Here is a 20,814-nt window from a genome sequence, read left to right as displayed (position 1 = left end):
ACACGTACTAGTCGAATATCAACTTCAAAGGAACAATGGTGTTATCTTTTCAGTGATACATTGTATGCTGATTACCTGTGCAGGAGGAAAATGAAACCAGACAGATTATGGACTCAAATTCAACCCGTAAAAGAAGCTAGGAACTTGCAGTTACTGAGTGTTCTTGTTTACAATCATGTGTTCAATGCTGCAACAACATAAATATTATAGCTGGCTCTGGACTCAACCTTATGCATCTTAAAAAAATTGAAAGCGATGGTCTCAAGAACATTTTTATAATGAATAACTCTGACGGTCAGCCCAGGGTCACCAATGCCAAGCGTCTTTTGGAGACACTTATTCCAACCTGTCGAAGTTTTTCAAAGAACTTCCATGACAATCATGTATTTGTTTTGTTTGTCATAATGAGTTTAATGTTTAATATCACTAGTATCACTAGTCATTGATAAATTGATAAATCTATGTTCATTAAAGCGTGTTTGATTGAATGATTAAATGTGCCTTGTTACTTAATTATTAATGTTCTTATTTCCCTGTAACATTTTCAAGTCTTATTTACAGAAGAACGCATTTCACGTGCAATTTCAAACTAGGTTAGCAAATCTTACTGCACTGAGTAGGTTCCATCTCACACATGATATATGAGATGTATGTATCTTCATATGTTTATGAGTTTATTAAAGGCTTTTCTTCTCTTTTTTATCTATTTATAATATTTTTGAATATTTAGCTCATCTTTATGCTCACATATAAAAATCTTAAAGTATGGCGTTTCTGGAAAAGGGGGATTAGCCTGATTGTAAAGCGGGAACTTTTCGTTTTCACTGGTGACCCCCATTTTTAGCTCGACTATTATATGGAGAATAATAGGTTAGTGTTGATTATAGATCAGGTTTATCATGCGAGGCTTAGAAAACAAAAAGCACGAGCCTTGGCGAGTGCTTTTTCGTTTTTGTGCCGAGCATGATAAACCTGATCTATAATCAACACTAACCTATTATTCTATTTATCCCACTTTTTATTCAGTAAACTATTTTTATTTAAACAAAATAAGTTTTCATGAGTGTTTGTCGTACTTTGATAATGACTGTAGTGTAACCAAGGTCAGTGTATTACTCCGCGTTCCAAAAATAACCGCTGATCAAATAATCAATTTTTTTAAATCAGAATATCGTTCTGTAACAAAGTGTCGAGCGTTATTTATTACAATTTTAATCATATTGAATTGCAAATCTTTAAGTTTTATGATATCAATATGGCATTAAGTTGTTATACACAAGGAACTACATTTGTTTACAACGTAGCCTAACACCACACACAATTCACTTTCGATATCAAACTATCGAGTCGATCACGAGGTGCACAATATTTCCTTCTTTGTTATAATATGTGGTTATTTCGTGACAAAATAACAAAGATTACTTGGATTTAAGCTAATTATATACATTAACATTTTGAATGTTGAAAGTGGCACCAAAGAATTGTGAGGCAAAGTTGTTCGAACTAGAGAAAGACATTTGCAAGTGAAGTGACTGGGTGGGGCGAACATCAAGATCAACTTGTTCGACGGTAGACATCGGTTGTCTAGGCTGCATTTCGGCCATAGTTTCAGTGCGTGAAGGTGCACAAGAGGAATCTGTTGGATTGTTACATTTACTGGACTGAGCAAGAATGAACACTTTTGCTGCTGTTCAACAGATATGTTGGAATAATTGGTTATGGACTGGACATTTTTGTGCCCTGTTATGGCCATGGTTTCAGTGGGTGGAATGTTTGCATTTCGAAGTTTTTGGACCAGGAATTTGCGAACTGAGTGGTTCGTTATTCTCTTGTGCTTGAGAAAGCCGGCGTCTTTTGCCATGGCCTTCAGCAACTGACCTAACTTGTTGACACCCAATTGTTGACGCAAGAATCACCGGGATGCAGTGTCATTTGTGCGTATTGCCAGGTAGAAAAGATGCTTTAAAGAAAAATCAGATCGACGCATATCCGAGTACATCTTGTAAATGAACACAGGATTTCTTGTTCCAGACGATTGTTTTCTACGGTCAAAGGGGAGCAACTCGAACTGACTTCTTCAAAGGGGAGCAACAACAACAGAACCTATTTGCATAGTGTTAAATTTACCTAATACTAGGTTTTAATGACAATAAATGACAAAAAACTCGTTTTTTGCTACTTTCCTTTGTTTTAAGGTCATTAAGATTGACAAACATTTGAGATTGTTTTTATTATTGATGCACTTACAGGTGACGAGGTGCGTGGGAAAAAGAAGTCCCGGTTCGGCAGTTGATGACCTCATTTCGTGCCATTGATTATAGCCTTGCCGTTGATTATAGATGAAATTTAATCAACGGGGCTTTAATCAACCGATTTCGCTGTAAAAGTGGGATAAATATGAAATATATAGTGGAGCTATCCTACTCACCCCGGCGTCGGCGTTAGCGTGAGCGTGCAAATGTTAAAGTTTGCGTACCACCCCAAATTTTTCCTATGTGCCTTGACATATTGCTTAAATATTTTGCATACTTCTTTACCAACATGACTCCAACCTATAAACAAGAGCAGACCACTGTATCAAGCATTTTGTGAGAATAATGGCACTTTATTCACTTAGAATATGTATATTATTAATGTTAAAGTTTGCGTACCACCCCAAATATTTCCTATGCCCCTTGACATATTGCTTGTATATTTTGCATACTTCTTTACCAACATGACCCCACCCTTTAAGCAAGAGCAGACAACTGTATAAAGCATTTTGTATGAATAATGGCCCTTTTTTCACTTCGAATATGCATATTATTAATGTTAAAGTTTGCGTACCACCCCAAATATTTCCTATGTCCTTGGACATATTGCTTTAATATTTTGCATAATTCTTTACCAACATGACCCCAACCTATAAACAAGAGCAGACAACTGTATCAAGCATTTTGTAAGACTTCTGGCCCTTTTTTCACTTAGAATGTGCATATTATTGATAAATCTATGTTAGAGTTTGCGTACCACCTCAAATATTTTCAATGTCCATTGACCTATTGCTTTCATATTTTGCAAACTTCTTTACCAACACGACCCCAATCTATTAACAAGAGCAGACAACTGTATCAAGCATTTTGTAAGAATTATGGCCCTTTTGCCATTAAGAATATGCATATTATTGATAAATCTATGTTAAAGTTTGCGTACCACCTCAAATATTTTCAATATCCCTTGACATATTGCTTTCATATTTTGCAAACTTCTTTACCAACATGACCCCAATCTATAAACAAGAGCAGACAACTGTATCAAGCTTTTTGTAAGAATTATGGCCCTTTTTTGTCTTAGTAACTGAATATTTTCTTAAATTTTGTGGTTAGATCCACTTTACTTCTAAAGTATCAAAGCTATTGCTTTCAAACGTCAAATATTTTCTTACTACCATGAGGGTAATGTACTGGCAAGTTTAATTTGACCTTGACCTTTGAATGACCTTGACTCTCAAGGTCACAAGAATACATTTTAGTTAAATTGCCATAACTTCTTTATATATGATAAGATTTTATTCATAATTTGACAATACAAAATTTACCTGAATACCACAATGAACTCCACCCAAACAAAACAATAAACCACGCCCCAACCCAGAATCCCTGCATCCCCCGCCCCCCCCCCCCCCCAAAAAAAAATATTATTTTTTTTCCTTTTTTTATTTTTGAAAGATTGTCTAATAAATGACCCCACCCCACATTATACCCCCCCCCCACCTACCCAACCCGAAAAAATATTTTTTTCTTTGAAACATGGTTAAAAAAAACAAATATTTATTAACTTTATTTTTGAAGGACCGTCGAAACATCCCACCAAAGCTATTGCTATCAAACTTATTAGTTTGTTTTATGTCTTTACAAATGTTCAATAGATTGCTGAAAATATACCTTAACTATTACCTTGACCGTATTGAATAATTTGAACAATTTCCCCATGATGGCTTATGTTATACTGTCAAGCACTCGAATAGTCGAGCGCGCTGTCCTCTGATAGCTCTTGTTTTCTTTATTTTTCATTCAAGCATACATTGCAGATGATTTCTATGTTCGAAGATTGTAATTTCCTTTTGCGATGTTTTTTTGGACAATTTATTTTAAAAAAGACTCGTGACTAGAGATTGCATTTTTTTTTCTCTTTTTCGAAGGATGATGACATCACTTGTTTGTTAATTGTGTTGCCACCCCTCCCCCCTCGAAGAAGAGCGGGTATATTGTTTTGCACATGTTGGTCGGTCCGTCCACCAGATGGTTTCCGGATAATAACTCAAGAACGCTTAGGCCTAGGATCATGAAACTTCATGGATGCATTGATCATGACTGGCAGATGACCCCTATTGATTTTCAGGTCACTAGGTCAAAGGTCAAGGTCACAGTGACTCGAAATAGTAAAATGGTTTTCGGATGATAACTCAAGAATGCTTAGGCCTAGGATAATGAAACTTCATAGGTACATTGATAATGACTGGCAGATGACCCCTATTGATTTTCAGGTCACTAGGTAAAAGGTCAAGGTCTCAGTGACTCGAAACAGTAAAATGGTTACCGGATGATTTCTCAAGAATGCTTACGCCTAGGATCATGAAACTTCATAGGTACATTGATCATGACTGGCAGATGACCCCTATTAATTTTCAGGTCACTAGTTCAAAGGTAAAGGTCACAGTGACTCGAAATAGTAAAATGGTTTCCGGATGATAACTCAAGAATGCTTACGCCTAGGATCATGAAACTTCATAGGTACATTGATCATGACAGGCAGATGACCCCTATTAATTTTCAGGTCACTAGGTTTAAGGTCAAGGTCACAGTGACAAAAACGTATTCACACTATGGCTGCCACTACAACTGACAGCCCATATGGGGGGCATGCATGTTTAACAAACAGCCCTTGTTTCTTTATTCCTTTTGTCACATGTTATAAACTATCATATTTGTATATATTACGCACTTATCTATTAATACATACTAAAAAGTGTTGTTTGTTCAACATTTGGATGAATGAGAGTGAAGTGTGTAAATAAATGGTTCACAAAAATGGAGGAAAAAAATTGGGGGGTCAAAACTGAGAGAAAATCAACATGTCAACACCCTCAATCTGCGCAGAAAGCGTTAACTTTTTCATACAATTTTCTTTTCTTTCATTTTAATGAATGCCGTTATAGTCCCGGTAGAGCTACGGTACATAAGAAAACCGGCGCTCTGCCGGAATGCCACCGGCATTTACTGGGGCTCCGCCGGGGCATTACCGGCGACGACCGGTGTGAAACCGGTGTAGCTCTGCCGGGGTTTGATGCCGGTATAGACACGGTGAGTGCCGGCGGTGCTACGGTATACCGGGGCTCTGCCGGGACGCTGCCGGCTTTCACCGGGGCACTACCGGCGACAACCGGGGCTATGCCGGGACGCTGCCGGCTTTCATCGCAGCACTTCCGGCGACAACCGGGGCTTGACCGGGATAAACCGTAGCCAGTCCGGGTTGACCGGGACTCTGCCGGGCTGTTGACCGGCTTCAACCGGGGCGGCACCGGGAAATAGTGTGACTGCGTTAAAAAAATGTCTACGCTACGAATCATCCCGGTCCTCGCCGGTCGACCGGCGTGAGCAAACCGGGATGGACCGGGGCTCTACCGGCCAAAGTGAGACTTGGGCTTAAGTGGATTTTCATTTGTATACACATTACAAAGGAAGTATGAGTGTTTTTCTGATCTGTTAATTGTGTAATAGAAAACTATTTTAGGCTATTGAAAGGTATTTATTTCACGCCAACAATAACAGTTTTTTGCGGCCATGTTGTTGTTGTATATCTTCACCGCATATGTAGACGATCCTCTACCAGACCTGTAGAGTTTAACAAAAGGTTATCGTTCCCACAACCAGTATCGTGTTGCCCTCCACCGTCTATGTTCACTGTAGTTTATACACAACTATTGTCTTTTCTTGCAGTCTCTGAGATTCTGCATATAACCGCTAGGGTCAAAACGTATAAATTCGGACAAAGGGAGAAATTCGGACAAAACATCCTAAATGCATTTTACGTCACACTAAACCTAGCCCCAGGCCTTCAGCGCCTACAGCGCTTTGATTTGTATTGGTGTTGGGGGTTCTGTATTGTAGAACACACTTCACCATCTGTCTTAAACGTTCTATCTCATCATTTGTGTAAGATCTTAAAGACTTTATATATTATGGTATTACTATGTAGCTTCTTTATCTGATTTACCTAATTTATATGATTTTCATTTGTAGCTCATGTATAAAGATTGGCTAAGTTGCCCTTAATTTTATAACAAACACAGGTACATTTTCATTTTCCTAATTATATTCATGAGTATATTTTTGGTCAATGTTCAAGTTAATTAGTCAAGGTTTTTCATCTATTACTTAAAGCATTGTAAACATTGTCTATTCACGCAAGTTCAAATGTACAAATGATTATACACATTTCCTTTGTCTCGTTAAATTCCTTAAAACCCTTTGTTGACTGTTCGTGTCAATAGCGAATAATGCTTATTAACATATACTGGTTTTCTAAGAACTCTGCTGGAAAAAAGGCTTAATGACTGGTACATTTATGTACATCTTGTAATTGTGGTTTGTTAATTGCAAGGAATGATAGAATTCGTTATTTCTTTGGGAAATAAGCATTAATATCAATTAAAATTACATGTTCAGGACTCTATTGTACTGCATGCAAATGTAGTACGGTCTTTACCATTGTAATGCTCATCAAAGACACGTATGTGGAGAAAAGTAACAACCTCTGCTACTGCTACTACTGTTACTGCTGCTACTACTACTGCTTCTACTACACGCAACAACTACTTACTACTACTACTTCTTCTTCTTCTTCTACTAGTACTTCTACTACTACTACTACTACTACTACTACTACTACTACTACTATACTACTACTATACTACTACGACTACTACTACTACTACTACTACTTCTACTACTACTACTACTACTACTACTAACTACTTCTTCTTCTACTACTACTACTACTACTACTCACTACTACTACTACTACTACTACTACTACTACTACTACTACTACTACTACTACTACTACTACTACTACTACTACTACTACTACTACTACTACTTCTTCTTCTTCTACTACTACTACTACTACTTCTACTACTACTACTACTAATACTACTACTACTACTACTACTACTACTACTACTACTACTACTACTACTTCTACTACTACTACTACTACTACTACTACTACTACTACTACTACTACTAGTTCCGCTACAGCTACCGCCACCGTCACCGCAACCGCCGACAACACCACCACCACCATAAACACCATTACCACCACCACAACCACCACAAACACCATTATCACCACCATCACCACCAACAACAACAACAACACCAACACCGCAACCACAACCACCACCACAAACACCACTATCACCACCGTTTACTGTTAATTATAGGATGTGTAATAACAGAAGTTAGTTGTATACAAACAATATTTAAAAATACAATTGAGCTCGTCATAAAATACATCCGTAAAATAATATATAAACAATATTATACTTAAACGCATTGTTCATGAATATATGTTTACACTTAGAGGTAATAAAATGGACAACACTAGGGGAAAATATGTTTACCCACATGTTTTTGTTATCAATGTAAATAATACCGAACACTGAGTACATGTTATGTTTGCTTTCCAAAGGTCATCAGGGCCTTAGAAGGTAAACATGGATACATAATAATCAACTTTAATCCCACATACGTATGGGTGATAAATGCTAACTTAAGGTACGTTTAATAAAAGCAAGTGTTGCAAGAGAAAGCCTGTTATCAAAGGCCGTTGTATATCAATCTATGTTCATTGAAATCTAAATCAGCCATTGACATATTGCTTGATATATATCCAATTAATTATTATATGGAGAGAAATTACGCGATGTAAACGAGATAACAGAAAACAGGCGCATTTATCACGAAGAAAAGTTTGTTTTGTACTTTTTAAAGGATATTGTGTAAGGTTTGATTCATAATAGAACGTTAAAGATTGTATTTTGTTTATAAGAAGTTGCTTTTTATGCAATGCAATCTCGTATGAATTATAAATGAAATAGTTATAATCAATGTATATTTTCATTTGTGCTTGTAGACGATTTAATCGTAATTGGAATCATTTTAGAGTGAAAAAATACATTGTGTCTATGTGTCTTTTAGAAATACTGTTGCCTCGATGCTTGGATTTCAGAAAGCTTTAGATTTTTTAACCAGTGAAGATCGTCTTTCGCAGACACTATCGGATTTTGATACCGTAATGACTCGGACAATCTTCCAGAGCGAATATAAATAGTCAACTGTCGCCTCTCCGTTCTTCCACGATGCGTTGAAATAGGATACCACGTTTCATAAAAGCGAACTTTAACGTTTTTAACCATGTCTTATTTTGGTACTCATATCAGTTTCATGGCTTGGCTAATGTTTGACGCTTTTCTGAGCGCTTCTGGGTCGCTACCTTGCGACGCTAGATGCTCGTGCCAGATGACGCCAATCGACGTCAAAGTGACGTGCGTCGGATTGAACATCACTGACGTCCCAAGAGGATTGCCAAGTAACACTACAAAACTGTAAGCTTTCGTGTTTTTAAATAATACATTGCTTTGAAAGTGTATGTATAAATTTATAAATAATATGGTATGATACATTTTATTTTGCAGATATAATATGTTTATACCATGTTTGTCTAATTTCCGTTAAAAAGAACGCTTTCACGTGCATATATAACTGTAAAGAAACTATAGTTTTTGTTAATTGACACAATTGAAAAAAACAACAAATGTTTCAGAATCGCAAATTTTCGATGCAGTTATGATATTTGTGAGGAAACAGTAATACTAAACATTTACCATGCTCTGAAATATCCATTATATGTCTCTTTCGACGTTGTAAAAACCTGCAAATTATAAAGCGTTTCAACGCGAAACGATAATGTATGTTTGTGGTGTATTGACATTGTCATTAATGTGGATTTGTGCATTTATATCAATTCAACACTTAAACTTTTTCTGAGCGAAACATGCAATAATTGTTTATATAAGCTTATTTAGAGAGATTTTTTTAAACTGCTCTGTCGCAGATGTTTATCCAAAGTTGACATAGTTGTTTCACCATAATACACATGTACTAATTAAGAGGCAGTAATCGGTAAATGTTTACTCTGTCAATTAAAACTAATCTAGTTAACCAAACCAATTCACACAGGTCTAGAGATACGACCGTCCTCATACGACATTTCACAGCTTACTCAAAGTGAAATTTAAAACGAATTACGACTATACATAGATATGAATTTGATTGAAAATAATATATAACTATTTAACGACACAAGCTTGATAAATATCACTTTGTTCGAAAAAAGTACTCTACGGCTTTTACTGTAGGCCTGCAGAAGATATTGGACTTGGTCACATGCCTAAAATATACACTCTCGTTATTGTATTTAAAACGACTTCTCCGAGACTGCTACTTTAGCAGCCGAATTTGTTTTGGTTTATATTTAGTTCTTGCGACGTACGAAGAAGAGGGACAAGGGCACAGCTTTCACTTAAATTCATTTACATACTATGCTCATATGATTTATTTCAGTATACGCTATTTTATAGACTTTATAACCATATTTTGTACAGAAGTGTAGGGAAACGAATATAAAATGTAATAGGCAATAACAAGTTTTATATCGACGAAGACACATTGCAAACATTTACCCATTTGAGGGTTAAATACTACAACTAATGGTTTTTAAAAACATCGCATATGCGCTCAAATAAGTTAAACGTTATGAATGGCATGACAGAAATATACTTTACACTTACGCTTATGGATCTTCATTATACATTATTTAGTACATGGAAATTTAATAAATCTCGTTAAAAATTGTCTTTATCTGAACAAGATTATAATTTGTGTGTTGATTCATGATTTACTTCTTCTTGAAGTTTAAACATTGTGTTTTGTTTTAATTATGTCATCATCATAATGGGTTGATTTTTCATTTGAATAGCAATTTTTAACGTATGTTTTGTATAAAAAATAGTGCTATATTAATATAGAATTATAAAAAAATGAATAAGATAAAACGTCTTTGAAAAAGCAAAGTACTATTCTACTAATGACTAGTGTAATTTAAGAAAACTTGTCTTTTGAACAACTAACAAGAGGAAAATATCTTTATTTAAAACTAATGACGCATCAACACAGTTTTCTTATATTAAACTACAAAAAAGAATTTGTTTTTAAAGTACTCGACGGGTGTACATATAACACGTTAGTAGTAAACTTTCCCGAGCAATATCCGGCGCTTAATTAACTTGTCATGGTTCTCAGCACGACACAACCAACGGTTCGCAGAATTCCTCCAGTTCCAGTACGTACATTTTTTCCACACTGGCCGATTAGTCGTTTAATTACCGGTGTGACCAGATGACCGTACGCTGATCTCACCACAGAATGACACGGTTCAGTTCTGAATCTTATCGAACGAATGAGTATATTTTGATTAATAAGCATTATCAACTACTACTACTATCACAACTATTTTTTTTACTTCTGATACAACTACAAGCACGACTACTACTATAAGAAACGAAGACAATGATTATGATTTTAATTAGTTAACTATTTGAATAATGTTCTCTGTTTTTGTCTCTTAGCAGCTGCATCCATTTCCTGCACGTAGAAACAATGCAATTTGTCGTAACGGAGAAAACAAGTATTGAAATCGATGTAAAATACAACCGTGTCCTGGCAACATCAGCAAACTCATTTGCAAAAGTACACATTTAATCACCTAATAATAAATTACAGATGTTTATGAACTGTTCATGAGCCGTAGATGAAATGTAAAGATTTTGTGAAAACAGTCGATTGTTAACACTTTAAGACTTTAAACGCTTGTTGTGTGTTTTTTCCTTAATTTTTACATAATGATAAAGAATAAATATTTTTGATTGATAACAACAATTACATTTGTTGATTTTTTTACTCAAATGCTTTGAGCGGTTTATACAGGTTTAATCATTTTCAAGTTAAGTGTTTTGTTATATGTTTCGTCCTTTATTATACAGAATATTGGTGACTTGCCTTTAATCAAATATCAGCTATTGTTAATAATCTCTAGCCTAAAACTGTTTTTAAAATTATATTTTTGCTGTGCCCCATGATTGACCGTTATTTTGGTGAAATAAAATAGTAGACGGAAGTTTCTATTAAATGTGTTTTATTGATATTGTGAATTCTAATTGCTTTTCTAGCAAACTCTGTTGCCGTTGTTAACATGTTTTTGAAATTGCGACTTTTTTGTTCAGACTTACAAAAAGGATGAAGACAATTTAAATGTAGCATATCAACATGTGGTGTTCAATAACGGTTACTCTTTTATCGTATCGTATGTTCAATAACAATTCAGAACGCATCGATCACATGTCGCAATTTACAATGTTAAGACATAAGAATTTGTTATTGCCTAAAGCATGTAGATTGATCTTGTCATAGCAGCTGACCGGAATAACAGCAGGGCAAGTTTCCGACATCCAACTGTCGCCGCTATGACAGTTGTTTTCACGGCCGTTCGTTCAGGATCGGTGATTGATGGCGGATTCATGCTAGGCTTTTAGCGCAAAAGAAAAAAAAAATATGCAACTTGAAACTACCACTATAGACATTTTTACTAATGCGCATTTCATTTAATTTCTGGTATTTGTTATGACTTGCATTATATTACAGTTTAAAAGGCTGTGTGTACTGAATATTGCTTGAATCATCCCATTATTTTCAAGAACCATTGCAAGGATTTGTCTTTAGTTATATTTACAGAAGTGTTTTATTTTTAAAGATTGTTTTTTGGATGCCGTTTCGTGTGTTACGTAAACAGGCCTAGTATTGCAACGCTAGTAAAAATGAGGGCATTGAATCAACACTTGTGGGCTTGAACGCTAAAAAAATATTGTAAACTACCGTTTTATATGCCCCTTTTCCATGATGATTGTTTTAGGTTGAAAAAGTTAAAGCTGTTAGTTTCGGTTTATTTCACAATGCATTTAAGATAAGAATGGGTAACAATTTTATGGTATGTTATTATTAATGGAAGGCCTTTCAACTTTATATCATTTATCCAGGCATGCGCACATTTTTGTATGAATCACGTATGTTTTTCACGGAACGAAATTCAATAACAAGTAATAATAAAATAAAATAATATGAGTATTCGGATCGTTATCATCAGGAAACTATTTTTTGCATTTCAGAGGTTTTACAAGGTACATATACTTTCTAATAAAGCGATTGTTTGACTAACAAATATACGTTTGTGTATTGTTAATGTTTTATGGCAAAACATCGCATTTACGTGACATTATTGCTTTTAAGCACGTTAAAGGTCCAGCGCATGATAAAAATATGCGAATATAACAAATTGTTTAAGTGACGTATCTTATTTAAAGTAATTAATAACAAAACATGTGATTCTATTGGCACATGATGTCACTCATTGAAAGTAGACCGTTTTGTATATAATTGTATTATATAATATTTACAATGCTTCAATCGTACGGCTAAAAATAACAATTATACAAATACTTTTTATAAATTGAATACTCTATTAATATGATACATTACGTAATGCTTGCATATAATATCACATGCTTATTTATAATGTTTAGTTTTTAAGTAAGTTGTTGAAAATAGTTCAATGTTTATATGTTTATGATGCAGATATACGTCTATTAAATGTATATAAATGGTAAATTAAAGGCGATAGTGGAACATACACGTGATAAGTATTTTTAATAGTCAATAGTAGCTTTTATAGAAATAATATAAAAATAACAAGATGTTATAGATTAAAATAATCCCAGCAAAGCGCTGTTTCATCAGGATGGACAAATACCAAAAGCCAGCAAGACGTTGGCCACGTTCATTTGAATAAAAAAACCTTAACCACTTAGAAACGTATTTTTACGCATGTGTAGTCTCTTAAAAAAATTAATTTAATTAAATACCTTTCTTACTAAATTCAAGTTTTAAAGGCTTCATTTCTAACACCTAGTTACTGATGAGCTAATACTCGCAGGCTGTTCTGGTTTTATGCTGGTTGCAAAAGCCATTGTCATATTCTTCTTACGGGGGAAAGGGTAACATTTTGTACATGTGTACATTGTAGTACACGCACTTGATAAGAACATTAATAATACTATGAACATACTTTTAACTAGTACTTAAGTTATGAGTAAGCTGAATTTGTTGAACATTATACATACTACATACATAAATAATATTTATCATGCATTACCTGCAGTTAATAATGTGTGCATTTACTCGTCGCACAAAATCATAGTGAGACGATAACAAGAACTAACACAAAACAACTGAAATTACAGAAGATAATGAGTAATACAAATACCATAGAGCATTGTATTCATTAAAAAGTAATAATTATTGAAAGTGCAATAAATGAGATTAAGAACGAACCGTGTTACATTCTAATAACAGAACAAATTACTTATTTATTTCGCAACAAAAACATACGGTATATTACATGTAAAGCATACAGAATTTTATAAAAAATCATGAAGGCACACATTAAGGGGTGTTGCGGCAGTTTATTTAACCGAGGATATATTTATAGCAACACCGATGCTATTCTCACAACCCAATAGTTTTGTTATCAGAATCATCACAAATTAATGACCGAGTAGGTTCATAATAGGTACTCAGGGGTTCGATCCCAGGTGAATTAACTTTTTTTTTCTTTCTTTTATTTCATTCTTGTTTTTTTCCTGGAGCTCTTTAGTCCTGTTGTTTACATAAATCAATTTAAAGCATTTAATCACAAACTTCAAAAAATGCCGAAATTTGACAACAAGTCCCTGTTATTGATGATTAAGGTTGAGTTTGATACTGTATGGTCTTATGTTTGTGATTAAATATTGAATTAGTGTGTTTGTTTTTTTTAAACTGTTGTGATCCCAATTAAGATAGCAAACAATCAATAATGTTTAAGCATATCTCTAACAGTCTATGTACCGGTATTTGGTTTTCGCCTCATTGCTGTATTTTATGAAATTTGACATAGACGGTAGGGATAGTAAAACAAAAAAATCTCTGTTAAAAATGGGGTGACCCCCTTTTTTTATTTTTGTTTTATGATATCAATACGTAGATGAACATATTTGAGCAGTTTCGCAAAGAGTTATTAGATAGATCTTTTTTTAATTCCATTTTTGTGGTTAAAATAGTAAAAATTGACGTGTTTTGGGGTGACAAAAAGTTATAAAAATTAAATTTCTTAAAATTTAACTTGTGTTCTCCATTTTTTTGGTAGTTTGTGGTTTAATAAAATGGTATATGATATAGCTTAGCTTATATTATGTCTGCATGTTGCCAATTTCATAGGTTATTAATCATTTTTATGCAATTAGAGATTTTTCAGTTTTAATGAAAAAGTACATGTTATATAATGGTGAATAAAATCAAAACAAGGCCGGTGACCCTATGTTTTTATTTCATTTTTCATATAATATTAGTATGTATTACTCAAATATAAATTTTGAGCAAAAGTTATTAGATGCAAAAAATCAGCAAAACTGCAGCAACAGTACGATAACGTATGCAATAAATGTACATTCCATTAAATACAAAATCAAAAGCAGGTGCAATATATATATTTTAGCTAGTAAAAGAAGTCGACAGCATGCATAGAATATGTTGAATGGGTATATTTTATCAAATGGACAGACACATGTTTGTGAATCTAACTAAATATGCGGCATGAACAAAGGCACTAAGTTTTCTTAACACAGTTTCACTATCGGAACACATAGGTTCTATAAATGTGTGCATATTTGGTCTGTCTCTAAAATATGAAAGCATAAATTCATATCTTAAATCTGAGTATAAGTTGCATTCAAACACAAAACGATATTCGTTTTCTAGACGGTTACAGGCAATACATGTCCTTTGCTCAACAGGTGTAGGATTGGGTTTTGACCATCTGCCAGTTTCTATTCTTAATCTATAAGAAGATAGTCGTAACTTAACTAAGCTAAATCTGTACTATTTAATGTTTCATAATACTAAATATGGTGGAATTTGAAAGTTTGCTTTATTTCTATAAATTATGAAAACGAGCGAACAAAAATACAATATGCACGTGTCAGTTGACCGATTGATGCACATCAATTTCTTTGTTTGTACCTATTGGTGACTTGAAGAAATTTATTAATAATTATTTGACAGCCATTAATATTAATTTTGTAAGTTAAACGACTTAAGGTTTATTTTCTATATATGACACATTTATATAGCTTTATTGGAAGCTTAATTTTGGAAAATGCCTAGTTCGATGTCTGTTTAAGGTTTTGCACAGATACAAAACTTAATCATAACAGAAGCAAACTGTGCAAGTTAAGTATTTAACGAAATACCATTGATAGTGGTCAATTTAATAGCACTTTTACAATAAACTAATTAAAACAGAAAATATGTATTTAAGTCATTAAGCAAATTCGTCGTAAAATTGCCTTGTTATAAAAGTATTGTGGATATTATATTTGTGATTAACCAAAAGACTTATAGAGACAATAGTGCGCTTAATCAAATAATTTCTAAAATACGTACTTTTTACAATAACAAAGATATTTTATTTCAAAGAGCGTACCAATTACTGAAGCTTTTCAACGAATATATCTTCCTTCCAGGAAACAACTATATTTCTCTTTCTGAAGAAAACAATAGTTACAAATAAGGATATAAACGACTTGCTAATTTTTTAGTGACTGTTGAAAGTGTAACGTCTCAGTTTAACTATTTTTAAGCAAGATATGATTTCGAAATTAAACATATTTTCATATTACTGATTTGTGTTATAGGCTACTTTATATAGCTCATCTTTGACCAGGTACTGAGCGTTATACATGATTATGTTTAATAAACCCTAACTATTAATACTAAAACAATAATTTCAGAGTTAAACTTATAAAACACAATTTATAAAATAACTGTTTTTGCTGCCATTATACTGGTGCATGACATGCAAGAAAAAAAAACTGATTAGAAGATAGGTTCTGTCCTTCGTGAACTATTACTTTAAGGTATCGGGTTGATTCAGTATCGTTCTCTCCAGCCTTCTCTGCCAGAGCTTCGCTTTGTGTATATATTTTTTACAGAACAGAACAGAACCGAAAGTGTATTCATATAACTTGAACAATTCCAGTTCATCGTTATTTATCATACCACCGCATTGATATCTGCCTGATATAACGTTGCCTGATATATTTTTTATATAATCGTCAACAGGAAGTTCTTATATCAATCAATGTTTGGAGTCACGTGGGATTTTCAATAAAGTCAACAATTTCTATCAACATGAATCAGGTTCAACAAAACGAACAATTTGATACCAAGAACGTACATATTTATTCTAGTTTAAAGTCATTAATCACAAACACGTTTATTTTAAAAAAATCACCACAGCCCGCACTACAGAAGTTAAATGACGTCATCAATGGGACAATAAATCTTAAATATCGATATAGTCATTGCACTCGCAAGTGTTGCACAGAAAGTCAAGACAAATGATAACTCTATGCTAATCCTCAACTATTTAAACAAACGATTTAACACGCTTATGTCATTAAATTAAAGCGCTGAAGGCACTGAAGTTGTTCGCTGTTGCATAATTTAAGACGCAACTCATTTTTTCAAAATTAATCGCAAGTTTGAAATCAACACAAACCATTCAAATTTATAAAGAGTGTGTCTTAACGCACGGGTCGAGATGTTTGTGCATTTTTTTTTTCATCCTATTTATTTTATAGAGGTAACTTAGACAAAATAACAACAACATGGCCCTTTTTTGACGTTTAGAAAGCATAGAAAGTATGATGAAAATGATAATGAGAACTGAATATAAAGACAATTTGCAATCACCATCATATTAAATGAATACTGTTTGAATATCGAATACCTATCTTACTAAGAGTATAATTTCATTATGGAAATTCTCTGTACAAAACGTAAGATTTTTGACACAATATTCAAATTCAAAATATATAATAAGATAATTGATGAAAATTAATTTAAAAAAAATCTGCGAGCAATACTTTTTACTCACGAATTAGGTAGTCATAGAGACAGCCCTGTTGACACGTACTTTGTTGTTTATGCATTACTTGTTACCTTAGCATTTCACAAGTGTCAACAACTCTGACCTAAACATGGGTATAAAGCACTAAGGCGCTTTTTCGGCATGGCTGTTTTACCCAGCTTTTCACCTTAAATTACTTTTACATAACGCCAGCAGACACGCATGAATATATTCGAATATTTCATAGGCTGATTCGAGATTAAACCTCTAAACTTTGGCTACATCACTGATTATGTGCTCAGCGCAAAGGATGTAAGTAATTCCGGACTACTCTCTGTATGTTGAAACGACACAAATTGTGGCCCAGTTTCAATTACGCGTTAAAATCCTAATCGCAAAATTTCAGGATCAGTACTCGTTCACTAAATCGTCCGGGTAATATATTATTAACTATCGATAAACACAGTTTTGCTTTCAAGATGAGAAAACAAACAGATAGTATAGGGTCACGATAAGAGGAAAATCGTTTAATTATCAAACGACAAATGTATGGCGAACTCGGTCAGCACGTCTGCAAATCGTTCCTAAACGCCTGGATAGACTGGCCTTATCTACAAGTTTGCTATTTTGAATTCAATTCTGTATCGAAAAGCAATGTGCTAAAATGTGCTATTTGCAATTCGCAATGAGATTTTTAATGACCCACGTCATGCAAAAATGGGTCTTATTCCATATGCGCCCAGCATATGAATAGCCCACTCGGCCTGCGCATCTCTCATTCTGGTCAGGAGATACATAATGAGACCATAACACTTTGAGTGAGTTTATATCGAACAGCATTGCCTCTGACGAGACTGCGCAAATGCATAGGTTGGGCTTAAGACACGCTGGCCGAAACGCATAAGACCCATTTTCGCATGATTTAAATGTGTCGAAAGAAAACTGCGTTTAAATCAAATATTAACATACGATATATTTCGATAGTGAAGAAATACACTCATAACAAGGCATGTGGGACATATATGATGTGCACTCCCGTAGTATACTTTTTATCTACTTACACTAATGTGTGGTACTCCCGTTGTATCATTTTTATCTACTTCCACTAATGTGTGGTTTGACAATGATAACACACATTCCATGTGGTGAATCTGCGACTAACACGTTAACAAACACAAAAAATAAGCTTAATCCAATAAGTTTCAGACTGTCAAATTACACACACTAAGTATTGAAAGCTATACCTGGAGCTTTCGTCCGTGTACTACGAACTTCATCAGAAGATTGATTTCTACTGTTGGGAAACGTTAACACCGCCAATTGTCGGGGTGAGCGATGTTAACGTACTGTCCCAGGTGTGCGAGAGTTGGTAGCGGCCCCGTCCTTGTTTAGCGCCGGTCTTAGTGCACGGATGAAAAAAGCCTCATTGACCCCTCTCTCGAACCAAGATGGCTCACGGTCCAGAATTCTAACGTTCTCCATTGTGATGGTGTGGTCCGTTTACAGTCATTTATATGCCTTGAGACCTCAGATAATGTTGACCTCGGTCTCCTGTGTTCCATAAATCGAGCTTTCAAATTTCTTTCAGTTTCACCAATATAGTCCATAGAACACTGTTCCTTTGGATGGCCATCACATTTGATATGGTAGATAAGTCCGCAGATGTCTTTCTTGTCTGGTTTGTCCTTAGGGTTAACTAGCAGTTGTCTTAGAGTTTTATGTGGCTTAAAAGATACGCTGATGTTGTGTTTAAGAAAGGCCCGCTTCAACTGTTCAGAGGTACCTTGAACATATGGAAGGACGACGTTGCCCTTAGACTTGGCTTGCGCTGGTTCTCTCTTGCTCTCCGTACCGGACTTGGGTTTGCTGGCCGGTTCCCTTCCTTTCTTCAGTGCCCATTCCGGATAGTGGCACTTCTTCAAGGCCTGGCTGACATGTGCATTTCATTATTCAGGTCCTGTTCTTCTGAAATTATTGATTGAGCTCTTCCAAAAAGAGTTCTTACTACCGACAGTTTGTGTTCATTCGGATGGTGGGAGTTGAAATCTAGATATTGGTCTGTATGTGTCGATTTTCTGTAGATAGTGATTTTTAAGCTGCCGTCCGGTTTTCTGATCTTATTGGTGTCAAGGAAAGCTAGTGAGCCGTTCTTTTCTTTTTCAATCGTGAACTTTATGGTCAATGGAGTTGATGTGCTCTATGTACTACTCGACATGTTCAACCTTCTGTGTTGTGTAAGTGTCATCGATGTAGCGGAACCACCAGCCTGGTGTGTGTGGGGCTGTGCGAAGAGCTTGTTCCTCAAAATGCTCCATGTATATGTTGCACACTATCGGTGTCAGAGACAGGAGACCCCATGGCGGCTCCATGTATCTGTTGGTAGAAATTACCAACAAACACAAAATATGTGCAATTAAGGCACAGCCCTAGCAGCCTGGTGACATGCTGGTTCTAGTGGTTAGCTCCGGGTCTCCGAGTAGTTTTGTATGGATAATATCCAAGGCTCTATCTACTTGGACACTGGTGAAAAGTGCACTTACGGCATATGATATTAACACTTCATCCCCCTTCCACCTGTTTTTATTTGATGAGTGTTGAGAAATGTTTGGAGTTCTTGACGAAGTATTCTGTTTTCCCGACCATCGTAGACAGTACCGTTAATAGGTATTTGGCACTATTGTAGGTGATAGATCCCACACTGCTGACTATTGGTCTTAATGGCATGTTTGCTTTATGTATTTTTGGAAGTCCATAGAATTTCGGTGGTGAATCTGTTGTCGGGTACAGCTGTTTATGCAACTTCCAATCAATGGTGTTATCATCTTTCATTTCCTTCAAACAGTCTGATAATTCTTTCTTAAATTTATTAGTGGAGTCTCGTTTGAGTTTCCTGTATGTGTTAGAAACCAGACAGTCAAACTTTTATCGAATAATTAAACTTTTGTTTTCAATTTAATTATTTAGAAACGATTGCAAACTTTATTTCAAAGTCAGCATTTACACCGACTACCTTTTTAAAAGATATTTCTTATTATATTCAATTGTTTCTTATAATCGGTATTAGCGATTATGAAGCGTTTTTGTTGTTCTCTATTGTATCCCTGTAGTTATTGTTGAACTCATGTTCAACGTTTTATAAATTGAGACGTGTGAATATAAACAAGAGTAACCATATACTATTGCGTTGTTATCACCCGTGCAATTGGACTCTCCCTTGATTATCGGCAGCCGCATCTATTAATAGCCTCAGATCATGAATGACCTGTGCTGAGCAAAAATACTACGTCATTAAGACGCAGCAGATAGTGGACTATTTTAATCATTCATAAACTATCTTTTCCGCGACACGTATAATACAAACGTAGTTTATTGATTCTTTTCTATATACGCCCCGTTCAAAAATGTTCCATTTAATACGATATTCACATAATGTTTCCATTTGTGAATGAATATAGTTGAAGAACTCAAACCTCTTGCATATATTATACAACTCTTTCTCGCGCGGATGCGGCAGATGTGGCGGGTATCCGGCTAAGCGTAGTTAACAGTGAACTGGCTTGAAATGTCTCGTAGACATTAGTTGTTCGCAAGCGAACAACTAAAAAGGAGATAGGTAAATAACAATCCAATAACACTATATATATTTATTGC

General features: G+C 34.8%; 1 protein-coding gene across 1 annotated transcript in view; it reads left to right on the top strand.

Annotated features, from left to right (window-relative positions):
• The first annotated feature begins 8,050 nt into the window (after positions 1 to 8,050).
• LOC127872809 (thyrotropin receptor-like) overlaps positions 8,051 to 20,814 on the top strand; it is a 45,662-nt gene continuing 32,898 nt past the window's right edge. Inside the window, exon 1 of the mRNA XM_052416225.1 lies at positions 8,051 to 8,650. Coding sequence (XP_052272185.1) covers positions 8,460 to 8,650 — 191 coding nt within the window. The 5' untranslated portion in view covers positions 8,051 to 8,459. The remainder of the gene's footprint in view (positions 8,651 to 20,814) is intronic.

The sequence above is a fragment of the Dreissena polymorpha genome, chromosome 3, assembly GCF_020536995.1.
Source record: "Dreissena polymorpha isolate Duluth1 chromosome 3, UMN_Dpol_1.0, whole genome shotgun sequence".
NCBI lineage: Eukaryota > Metazoa > Mollusca > Bivalvia > Myida > Dreissenidae > Dreissena > Dreissena polymorpha.
This window is presented reverse-complemented; position numbering and strand designations above follow the sequence as displayed.